This window comes from Equus caballus, chromosome 16 (assembly GCF_041296265.1).
Source record: "Equus caballus isolate H_3958 breed thoroughbred chromosome 16, TB-T2T, whole genome shotgun sequence".
In the NCBI taxonomy this organism is placed as follows: domain Eukaryota; kingdom Metazoa; phylum Chordata; class Mammalia; order Perissodactyla; family Equidae; genus Equus; species Equus caballus.
The window spans coordinates 42,288,278-42,300,751 of NC_091699.1; the positions used below are offsets into that span (position 1 = coordinate 42,288,278).

Genomic DNA, 12,474 nt, shown 5'->3' on the forward strand with positions numbered 1-12,474 from the left:
AAGATTGTGCCTGAGCTAACAGCTGTGCTAATCATCCTCTATTTTGTATGTGGGACGCTGCCACAGCATGGCTTGATGAGCAGTGTGTAGGTCTGCACCCAGGATCCAAACCTGTGAACCCTAGGCTGCCGAACTGGAGTGTGCAAGCTTAATCACTATGTCACCAGGCCGGCCCCTAATGTGTTGTTGAGGAAAAGAGTTTCTTTATTTCCAAGGAAATATAAGTTGATGTTTTGAAAATATAGTTTCTCTGGATAATATATCTTAAACTTCAAGAAGAAAAATTTTATATTGAGCATCTTTAATTGTAAATTTAATGTTTCCATAAATTTTATTTATAGATATTAGATTACTGGGGACCTAGCAAAAAACTTCTGGGAGATATGAATTTCTTAAGAGATTTGAGAGAATATGACAAGGACAACATTCCAGTGAGTTTCATTGGATTTTTTCTATAAATGTAACTTTGCCAGGATGTGTAAGATCTTTACTATTATGCAATATTATGTAAAACATAAGAAAATATTCCATTTTTAGGATTAAAATAATAGATAAAGAAATATTATATTTATTAATGATTATATTATTAATTCTCATAATGCATAAAACCACTTCTCTTTCAGACTATTGAAAGTCATTTAATAAATTACAATTTTAGTGGATTATTGACATGAAATTTCTGTTTCTTATAATAAATAGTTTGTTAATAAATCTGATACATAAATTTATGAGATAAAAAAGTATAGTGAATTCTTTTTGATCCAAACTTTTATTTATTTATTAATGTTTAGTTGTTCTTTTCCCTTGTTTCCATGTTTTCCAACCCACAGAAGTCTTTTAATTTTTTTAGAAGAAATATCTTGCCTCAATATATGTAATAAGCTTGCGTATTTTGCTCACAAATGACTTGTGTTTCTGCTACAATTATGCTTATTTTAAAATTATCTCAAAGTAACTACTTTGGTTTTTAAAGACAACGTAACTTTTTTGTACAAATCTTTTTACTATGTATGACCATTTTTTCATCTTCTGATTGTATGATATATGTTGAAATCTTTGTTGTTTAGGTGACTGTTATGCAGAAGATTCGAGGTGAATACTTAACAAACCCTGAATTTGACCCCCCTAAGATTGCTAAAGCTTCTTCTGCAGCTGAGGGTCTGTGTAAGTGGATCATGGCTATGGAAGTGTATGACAGAGTTGCAAAGGTATTTTGAGGATTAACACATCCATTTTCTATTGAAATATTCCCAGAAATTAAAATATATGCATATATTTACTAGTTAAGAAGTTTCTGAAAGTGATACTAGAAAGAATTTGTCCTGCTGTAGCATAATCATCAGACATTGATTGAGTGTGTGACGTAAACTGGTTGGGGCTAGTGTGAGTGGTATTGCTTGGAGAGCAGGCATGATCATTGGAATTCGCCAGACTGATCTATAGCTATAGGAATCTGAGGCAAAAGAGAATTAGAGTTTGATCAGGGAAGGGAAAAAGCAAAGAAAAATTTAAAAATCCAGGTTAAAGTGGTAGAATAAAAAATTGATTCAGAGAGTCAGAATTAAGAAGATCTAGTAGAGTTAAGAGGCAGAGTGTGGAAAGATCCCCTGAAGCAATGGCACACATTGATGGGGAACCTTTTATGGAGTACCCACTGAGGCCAAATTCCTTGGAGAGCAGAGAATGGCTAAGAGCATTTTGTAAATTTGGCTTGCAAAGGACCAGGGAAACACGGGCCTTGCCTCCTGTAGCTTACAGAATTTTACCCAGGGAAGAAAGAAATATAAATAAAAAGTCATATGAAAAAACATGGTAGCATGTGTTTAGAACAACCTCAGAGTATAGAATGAATGATCGGGCTGTAACAATTGGATGATATTCCTAGTAAAGTACATGTGTCTGTAGAGAGGGAGGAACTTCGTTGTTTCAGGGCAGTAGACCTGTATATACTCATTAAAGAAGTAAAAGTAATTTTATCTGGTATGTCCTTCCCTCGAACATCTTGTCCCTTCCCATAATAGTCTGTTAGCAGATCTGTGACCTCTCAACTCACCTAATTTCCACAAGTCTCATAAGGCGTGTGGGATCTTCTTTCTTTTCTACAGAGAACCCAGCATCAGGCTCTTTCCTGACTTCCCACTCTACACCTCCACACTGCCATTTTAATTCTGATACAGCTGCCCCATGTTGTTATGGAAGGGTTGAAGGGAGGTATCTTTCAATGTCTCCTCTGAAGTCAAAAGTAGAAAGTGGAGCTTCCTACTTTCTATTTAACATATTCTCCCTTCAGGATTTCAGCCCAGAGAAGAGAAGGCAGGATATTTGGTATCTTATACCTTGCCTTCCTCTTCCCCCTTTGCCTTCAGCGTCATTCATGGCAATGTACCAGAAGACTTAGGTCTCCCTTCTTTCAGACTGGCACATGCTCTCTTTGGTCATCTTCTAAATTCTTTCCAAAAGTGGCTTTTAGTACATACAACGGTAGAGTTAGCCAAACCCCATTCTTGTTATATTAATGAGCATAATAAAATAAGAACTTTAGAAAAGCCCTCATCTCTCAACAAAATGGGGCTTTTCAAGATTTGTTAAGGAAAATTCGATTTTGGTAGTAAAATCAAATGTCAGAACTTTCTTTCTCTTTGTATTTCTGCTATCACAAGTCTTAATCGCCCCAAGGCAAGTGTATGCACCTGCCGACTGGGAAGATCACAGATTTGGAGATGAAAAAAAGCACATTTATAATTCTTGTAACATGTTTTTCTGTGTTTTTGGCAACAGTTGAATGGCAACTTCTCATTATTTGGAGACATTTTGCTGCATATTGTGCCGTTTTGTTAGTCCTGAATAATTTATCTGTTTTATAGATGACGGTTTGCTAGTCCAGAATGGTTTATATGTATTATAAGATATATAAATATATTTTACTTTATTTGTGCATAAAAATATGATGTAGGATTTAAGGCAAAATGTTTATTTTGTATAATTTATCATTATAGGTAATAAATTTATTTATAATATTGAATAAACATTTTAAATTCATAATATCTGTAAAGGATTATATAGATGTCAGTTTTACATAGTATACATCATGGCTGTATATATTGTTCCCAAATAGGTAGTGGCTCCTAAGAAAGCACGCTTAGCAGAAGCTCAGAAGTCTTTAGCTGAGACAATGGAGCTTTTGAATCAGAAAAGAGAAGAACTGGCAGAAGTAGAACATCATCTGGAAAATTTACAAAGAACGTTTAGGGAGAAAACTGAGGAAAAGGCTCGTTTAGAAGACCAGGTGGAACTCTGTGCTAAGAAACTGGAAAGAGCCTCAAAACTAATTGGAGGACTAGGTGGAGAAAAATCGAGGTCAGATTTCTACTCATTTTGACAATATGTAAGAATGTCAGGCTTGAATATGTGACTTTCCTTGAGTATTGCGATTACTGATTTTAAAATGGCTGGTTGAGAATGTGGGACATTCTACAAGGCGCCTGGCCAGGTTTCTCTGAACAGAATATCGATGTCAAGAGTGGTGTTTGCAACTTGCTTTCAAATGTTTTTTAAAAAAAGGGAGAAGCAATAAGCCAAGTGATAATTTTTAATCTAAATGGTGAGTATGTGGGTGATCATTGTACAATTGTTTCCAACTTTATGTATGTTCAAAATTTTTCATAAAAAATGTTTGGGGGAGAGTAGTGGATATATGGTTCACTTTGTTAAAATTTATTTCTAAGAAGCTATAACTGGCTTGATCTAACACAGCCGGTTAGCTTTATTCTATGTATTAATTATAGATATATCTAGCTGACCAGCCAGCTATCTCATTTATTAATTGTATTTGTTGAATATATAACATGAAAAAGTAATATGCCTTTCTTGACAATACTTTGTAGTGCAGACTAGATGGTATTGGAATGCACTTTTTTATTGTAAAGGTTTCATTGAATATAAAAAATATCAACCTTAGCAACATTATGGCAGCTTCTATACAACTTAAATGTATTTGCTGGTAATGAGTTGCAAATGTTCCTATGTTTTACAGGCTAACAATAAATACTGAAACAAATAACATGGCCACTAGACCAAATAATCCTGGAGAAAATTATTAGATAAAATGTTTGTGTTTTATTGTTTTTGTTTTTGCTTATTCTGAAGGGCCAGTCCTGCAAAATATGCCTAATATTCTAATAAGGAAAGGTGGATTGCCATTCATATAACATAGATAGGTATTGTAGCATGTTAGAGCTAGAAGGGACCCAGCCTCCTCATTTGGTAGATAAGGAAGTCCTCAACATTTCATGGCTTTTTGTTATAGAATCTGGACTAGAATTTCTGCCCCTTGCCCTTTCAATTACTGTCTTCCATCATTCTCTTTTGTGAGTCTGTTGCCTTTGTTTGATATTACAGATGGTCTCAAGCTGCTGATGACCTTCAGATAGTGTATGAAAATTTAACTGGTGATGTCTTAGTATCAGCAGGAGTAATAGCCTACCTTGGTGCTTTCACTTCTGGCTTTCGACAAACATGTACAGAAAATTGGAGCATGTTGTGCAAGGTGATGGTTTTACATTTCATAAGTTTCTTTTTAGAATGTTCAAAGTATGTGTTAGGGTATTTTGAGGAGAAGATGCTAATAAGGACAGAAAGGGAAGAAATAACTGAAAATATGGGGTCTTTCTTTTTTTGCTTCTTGTTTGATCAGTAAAATACTTCTGTAGTCAAACTTTTAATTCAGTTTTTTTCTGTTCCTTAGAGCTATTAAATAATATCTAATGACAATTAAATCAATATTTTAATTTAAAAAATATTTCAATCAACAAAATGAAAGAAAATATCAGATAAATGTTTATTTCTTGCAGGAGAAAAAAATCCCGTGTTCAGAGGAGTTCTCACTGAGTAAGACCCTGGGTGATCCAGTAAAAATTAGAGCTTGGAATATTGCTGGATTACCAACAGATACATTCTCCATAGATAACGGAGTGATTGTTAATAACTCCAGGCGTTGGTAAGGAACATAAAGTATTTATTTTTCAATTGTTTCATTTGAAAATTTTCAGACATGGAAAAATGTTGAAAAGATTTTAGAGTAAGCACCCATATAGCTACCACCTCCTAGATCCTGCAATTAACATTTTATTATTTTTCCTGCTTTATCACATATTTATTTATCCATCCCTCTATCCATCCATCAACTCATCCCTTTTTACACATTTCAACATGAGTTGCAAATATGGTTATACTTCCTCCCAAATACTTCAGCATGCATATCATTAACTAAAGTTCAATAATTGTTTGTTTCTTTTGAGGTAAAATTCACATACAATGAAATACACAGAACTTAAGTTTATCATTCGATGAGTTCCAACAAAAGTATACACTTGTGCAACCCAAACTTCTATCAAGGTGCAGAACATGACTAACACCCAGGAAGTACTTTTATGTTTCTTCCCAGTAAATCCCTGCCCTCCCCCCACCATAGGAAATTATTATTCTGATTATTTTCCACCACAGGTTAGTTTTGCCTATTCTAGAACTTCATATAAATGGAATCATACTGTATGTGCTCCTTTGTGTAAGCTTTCTTCCACACAGCATAATGTTCCTATTTTTTGTTGCTGAGTAGTTTTCTATTGTATGAACATATCACTGTTTATGCATTTTCCTATTGATGGACATGTAGGCTTATTCTAGTTTTTGGCTATTCAATGTATTTATTTTAACTAGGTATTTCTTTTTTTATTTTTTATTGTTTTATTGGTTTATAAAGTTATATAAATTTCAGGGGCTGGCACTATGGCCAAGTGGCTAAATTCACATTCTCCGCTTCCGCGGCCCAGGGTTTCACTGGTTCAGATCCTGGGTGTGGATCCAACACTACTCATCAAGCCATGCTGAGGTGGTGTCCCACATAGCAGAACTAGAAGGACCTACAACTAGAATATAGAACTATGTACTGGGGGATTTTGGGGAGAAGAAGGAAAAAAAGACCGGCAACAGATGTTAGCTCAGGGCCAATCTTTGAAAAAAAAAATTCAGGTGTACATCATTATATTTTGATTTCTGTGTAGATTACATCAAGTTCACCACCCAAAGACTAATTGCAATTCATCACCATACACATATGCCTAATCACCCCTTTCTTTTTTTTTTTTTTTTTTTTTTTTTTTTTTATTAATGTTATGATAGATTACAACCTTGTGAGATTTCAGTTGTACATTTTTGTTAGTCATGTTGTGGGTACACCACTTCCCCCTCCGTACCCTCCCCCCACCCCCCCTTTTCCCTGGTAACCACCGATCAGATCTCCTTATCAATATGCTAATTTCCACCTATGAGTGGAGTCATATAGAGTTCGTCTTTCTCTGACTGACTTATTTCGCTTAACATAATGCCCTCGAGGTCCATCCACATTGTTGTGAATGGGCCAATTTCGTCTTTTTTTATGGCTGAGTAGTATTCCATTGTGTATATATACCACATCTTCTTTATCCAATCATCAGTTTCTGGGCATGTAGGCTGGTTCCACGTCTTGGCTATTGTAAATAATGCTGCGATGAACATAGGGGTGCAACGGACTCTTGAGATATCTGATATCAGGTTCTTAGGATAGATACCCAGTAATGGGATGGCTGGGTCATAGGGTATTTCTATTTTTAACTTTTTGAGAAATCTCCATACTGTTTTCCATAGTGGCTGTACCAGTTTGCATTCCCACCAACAGTGTATGAGGGTTCCTCTTTCTCCACAACCTCTCCAACATTTGTCGTTCTTGGTTTTGGATGTTTTTGCCAATCTAACGGGGGTAAGGTGATATCTTAGTGTAGTTTTGATTTGCATTTCCCTGATGATTAGCGATGATGAACATCTTTTCATGTGTCTATTGGCCATATTCATATCTTCTTTTGAGAAATGTCTGTTCATGTCCTCTGCCCATTTTTTGATCGGGTTGTTTGTTTTTTTGTTGTTAAGCAGTGTGAGTTCTTTGTATATTATGGAGATTAACCCTTTGTCGGATAAGTGGCTTGTAAATATTTTTTCCCAATTAGTGAGCTGTTTTTTTGTTTCAATCCTGTTTTCCCTTGCCTTGAAGAAGCTCTTTAGTCTGATGAAGTCCCATTTGTTTATTCTTTCTATTGTTTCCCTCAACTGAGGAGTTACAGTGTCCGAAAAGATTCTTTTGAAACTGATGTCAAAGAGTGTACTGCCTATATTCTCTTCCAAAAGACTTATTGTCTCAGGCCTAATCTTTAGGTCTTTGATCCATTTTGAGTTTATTTTGGTGTGTGGTGAAAAAGAATGGTCAATTTTCAATCTTTTGCATGTGGCTGTCCAGTTTTCCCAGCACCATTTGTTGAAGAGACTTTCTTTTCTCCATTGTAGGCCCTCTGCTCCTTTGTCGAAGATTAGCTGTCCATAGATGTGTGGTTTTATCTCTGGGCTTTCAATTCTGTTCCATTGATCTGTGGACCTGTTTTTGTACCAGTACCATGCTGTTTTGATCACTGTAGCTTTGTAGTATGTTTTGAAATCGGGGATTGTGATTCCGCCGGCTTTGTTTTTCTTGCTCAGGATTGCTTTAGCAATTCGCGGTCTTTTGTTGCCCCATATGAATTTTAGGATTGTTTGTTCAATTTCTGTGAAGAATGTTCTTGGGATTCTGATTGGGATAGCATTGAACCTGTATATTGCTTTAGGTAGTATGGACATTTTAACTATGTTTATTCTTCCAATCCATGTGCAAGGAATGTTTTTCCATCTCTTTATGTCATCGCCTATTTCTTTCAAGAAAGTCTTGTAGTTTTCATTGTATAGATCCTTCACTTCCTTGGTTAAGTTTATCCCAAGGTATTTTATTCTTTTCGTTGCGATTGTGAATGGGATAGAGTTCTTGAGTTCTTTTTCTGTTAGTTTATTGTTAGTGTATAGAAATGCTACTGATTTATGCACGTTAATTTTATACCCTGCTACTTTGCTGTAGTTGTTGATTATTTCTAATAGTTTTTCTGTGGATTCTTTGGGGTTTTCTATGTATAAGATCATGTCGTCTGCAAACAACGAGAGTTTTACTTCTTCGTTACCTATTTGGATTCCTTTTATTTCTTTTTCCTGCCGAATTGCTCTGGCCAGCACCTCCAGAACTATGTTGAATAGGAGTGGTGAAAGTGGGCACCCTTGTCTTGTTCCTGTCCTCAGAGGGATGGCTTTCAGCTTTTGTCCATTGAGTATGATGTTGGCTGTGGGTCTATCATATATGGCCTTTATTATGTTGAGGTACTTTCCTTCTATACCCATTTTACTGAGGGTTTTTATCATAAATGGGTGTTGGATCTTGTCGAATGCTTTCTCTGCATCTATTGAGATGATCATGTGGTTTTTGGTTTTCATTTTGTTGATGTAGTGTATCACGTTGATTGACTTGCGGATGTTGAACCATCCCTGTGTCCCTGGTATAAATCCCACTTGATCATGGTGTATAATCTTTTTGATGTATTGCTGTAATCGGTTAGCCAAAATTTTGTTGAGGATTTTTGCATCTATGTTCATCAGTGATATCGGCCTGTAGTTCTCCTTCTTTGTGTTGTCCTTGTCAGGTTTGGGGATCAGAGTGATGTTGGCTTCATAGAATGTGTTAGGGAGTTCTCCATCTTTCTCAATTTTCTGGAACAGTTTGAGGAGAATAGGTATTAAGTCTTCTTTGAATGTTTGGTAGAATTCTCCAGAGAAGCCGTCTGGTCCTGGACTCTTATTTTTGGGGAGGTTTTTGATTACCGTTTCTATTTCCTTACTTGTGATTGGTCTATTCAGATTCTCCATTTCTTCCTGATTCAGTTTGGGGAGATTGTAGGAGTCTAGGAATTTGTCCATTTCTTCCAGGTTGTTCAATTTGTTGGCATATAGTTTTTCATAGTATTCTCTTATGATCTCTTGTATTTCATTGGTATCTGTTGTGATTTCTCCTCTGTCATTCCTGATTTTATTAATTTGCGATTTCTCTCTTCTTTTCTTGGTGAGTCTGGCTAGGGGTTTGTCAATTTTGTTAATTCTTTCGAAGAACCAACTCTTTGTTTCATTGATCCTTTCTATTGTCTTTTTTGTTTCAATATCGTTTATTTCTGCTCTTATTTTTATTATTTCCCTCCTTCTACTGACTCTGGGCCTTGTTTGTTCTTCTTTTTCTAGTTCTGTTAGGTGTCGTTTGAGGTTGCTTACGTGAGCTTTTTCTTGTTTAGTGAGGTGAGCCTGTATTGCGATGAATTTCCCTCTTAGGACTGCTTTTGCTGCATCCCAAATGATTTGGTATGTCGTGTTCTCATTTTCATTTGTCTCCAGATAATATTTGATTTCTTCTTTAATTTCTTCAATGATCCATTGTTTGTTGAGAAGCGTGTTGTTTAGTCTCCACATTTTTGCACCTTTCTCTGCTTTTTTCTTGTAGTTGATTTCTAGTTTAATAGCGTTATGATCAGAAAAGATGCTTGATATTATTTCAACTCTCTTGTATTTATTGATGTTTGCTTTGTTTCCCAAAATATGGTCAATCCTTGAGAATGTTCCATGTGCACTTGAGAAGAATGTGTAACCTGCTGTTTTTGGATGAAGTGTTCTATATATATCTATTAAGTCCATCTGGTCTAATTTTTCATTTAATTCTATTATTTCCTTGTTGATTTTCTGTCTGGATGTTCTGTCCATTGGTGTTAATGGTGTGTTGAGGTCCCCTACTATTATTGTATTGTTGTTGATGTCTTCTTTTAGTTCTATTAAGAGTTGCTTTACAAATTTTGGTGCTCCTGTGTTGGGTGCGTATATATTTATAAGTGTTATGTCTTCTTGGTGGAGAGTCCCTTTTATCATTATATACTGTCCCTCTTTGTCTTTCTTTATCTGTTTTGCTTTGAAATCTACCTTGTCTGATATTAGCATAGCGACACCTGCTTTCTTTTGTTCATTATTAGCTTGGAGTATTGTTCTCCATCCCTTCACTCTGAGTCTGTGTTTGTCTTTGGGGCTGAGGTGTGTTTCCTGGAGGCAGCATATTGTTGGATCTTGTTCTTTGATCCATCCTGCCACTCTGTGTCTTTTGATTGGGGAGTTCAATCCATTTACATTTAGAGTGATTATTGAGACGTGGGGACCTACCACTACCATTTTGTGTCTTGTTTTCCAGTTTTCTTCAGTTTCCTTTGTTTCTCGTCCCATGGTTTAATCTGTTCTGATGTAGAGCTGCTACTCTCTGTTGTTGTCCTTCTACTTATCTCCTCTGCTCTTGGTTTTGTAGCCCCTTTCCTTTTTTGGATTTTTCAGGAATGAGGGTTTTCCTGAGGATTTCCTGAAGAGGAGGTTTTGTGGCAATGAACTCCCTTAATTTTTGTTTATCTGGGAAAGTTTTTATTTCTCCATCGTATTTGAAGGATATTTTCGCTGGGTAGAGAATTCTCGGCTGTAGGTTTTTGTCCTTCAGATTTTTGAATATATCATTCCACTCTCTTCTAGCCTGTAAAGTTTCTGCTGAGAAATCTGCTGATAGCCTGATGGGGGTTCCTTTGTAGGTTAGTTTCTTTTGCCTGGCTGTCCTTAATATTTTCTCCTTGTCGTTGACTTTTGCTAGCTTCACTACTATATGCCGTGGAGTTGGTCTTCTTGCATTGATAAAGTTTGGAGATCTATTGGCTTCTGTCACCTGAAGATCCATCTCCCTCACCAGATTTGGGAAGTTCTCAGCCATTATTTCTTTGAATAGGTTTTCTGCCCCTTTCTCCTTCTCTTCTCCCTCTGGTATACCTATAATCCTTACGTTGCATCTCCTAATTGTGTCTGATAATTCTCGGAGAGTTTCTTCATTTCTTTTAAGTCTTGCTTCTCTCTCCTCCTCTGCCTGCAACAATTCTATATTGCCATCTTCCAAATTGCTAATTCTTTCCTCCATATTATCGGCCCTACTGTTCAGAGCATCTAGATTTTTCTTAATCTCCTCTATTGTGTTCTTCATTTCCAATATTTCTGTTTGGTTCTTCTTTATCGTATCAAACTCTTTTGTGACATAGCTCCTGAACTCGTTGAGTTGTCGGTCAGAATTCTCTCTTAACTCAGTGAGTATTTTAATGATGGCTGTTTTGAAGTCATCATCATTTAGGTTATATATCTCATTTTCTTTGGGATTGTTTTCTGTGTATTTGTTACTTTCTTTCTGTTCTGGAGATTTAATGTATTTTTTCATATTGCTTGATGATGTTGATTTGTGCCTCCGCATGGAGATAGAGTTTAGTTGCTCCTTTCACTTGTTTCAGCTGCTGCGGTGGGGGGAGCAGCTGTTTATACTTCACCAACCAGGAACCCTGTCCGTAGTTGCTAACTGGGCCTGGGCCCCTCTTCGTAGCCACAGTGGCCCTTTGGATTCCCTCCTCTGCCGTGGGGGCCGTCACGGGGGGCTTCAGGCTGCAGGGGCCTACTGTTGTTGCCCACCTAGATGCGCTCTCTCCTTGGGGTCTGCAACGGTGTTATGGGCTTTTCCAGCGGCCAGGGGTGGGATCACTTATATTTGTCGCTCCGTTGCTGTCGGCACCCACCAAATCTCACTTGTCCTCTATGGGTCGCAGGAGAGCTATTGGCATCTTCTACAGTCTGTGGTTAGTACACCTAGCTATGCTGCTTTTGCCCTGGGGTCTTCCAGCCTTGTGGCTGGCGGCTGGGTGCCTTCTACTGGTGCTGTGCAGAGGCTTTCCCTAAGGCTTCTGTGAGCCTGTAGGGTTTCCCCCTAGGCTACTAAGCTGGGTCTCTGGAACTCTCTCCAGCCCCAGTCCTCTCCGAGATCTCCGGCAATCCCTAGCCTCACCGGGTGGGCAACGGCAGCTGGGGGTCGCCCCGTCCTCTGGGCTTCTCTCCGGGCCTCTGCCGGGAGCTCTGAATGCTCAGCGTGGCCCCTCTGCTACCGGCAGACAGAGAGTTTTGTCTGCTGCCTGGCGGAGCTCCGGCGCTTCCCCTCCGGGTCGCCGGACCCGCCTTTGAAAGTTCCCCCGCCCCGGTCCTCTCCGAGATCTCCGGCAATCCCTAGTCCCACGGGGCGGGCAACAGCAGCTGGGGGACGCCCCGCCCTCTGGGCTTCTGTCCGAGCCTCTGCCGGGAGCCCTGAATGCTGGGCGTGGCCCCTCTGCTAATGGCAGACAGAGAGTTTTGTCTGCTGCCTGGCGGAGCTCCGGCGCTTCCCCTCCGGGTCGCCGGACCCGCCTTTGAAAGTTCCCCCGCCCCGGTCCTCTCCGAGATCTCCGGCAATCCCTAGTCCCCCGGGGCGGGCAATGGCAGCTGGGGGTCGCCCCGCCCTCTGGGCTTCTCTCCGGGCCTCTGCCGGGAGCCCTGAGTGCTCAGCGTGGCCCCTCTGCTACTGGCAGACAGAGAGTTTTGTCTGCTGCCTGGCGGAGCTCCGGCGCTTCCCCACCGGGTCGCCGGATGCGCCTTTGAAAGTTCCCCCGCCCCGGTCCTCTCCGA

General features: G+C 38.7%; 1 protein-coding gene across 3 annotated transcripts in view; it reads left to right on the top strand.

The window, feature by feature from the left end:
- Positions 1-12,474, top strand: part of DNAH12 (dynein axonemal heavy chain 12) — a 221,142-nt gene that overhangs the window by 151,261 nt on the left and 57,407 nt on the right. For all 3 annotated transcript variants that reach the window (XM_023620217.2, XM_070237332.1, XM_070237333.1), the window contains 5 exons: positions 342-431; positions 1,068-1,208; positions 3,116-3,357; positions 4,399-4,546; positions 4,851-4,996. In XM_023620217.2, coding sequence (XP_023475985.2) covers positions 342-431; positions 1,068-1,208; positions 3,116-3,357; positions 4,399-4,546; positions 4,851-4,996 — 767 coding nt within the window. The remainder of the gene's footprint in view (positions 1-341; positions 432-1,067; positions 1,209-3,115; positions 3,358-4,398; positions 4,547-4,850; positions 4,997-12,474) is intronic.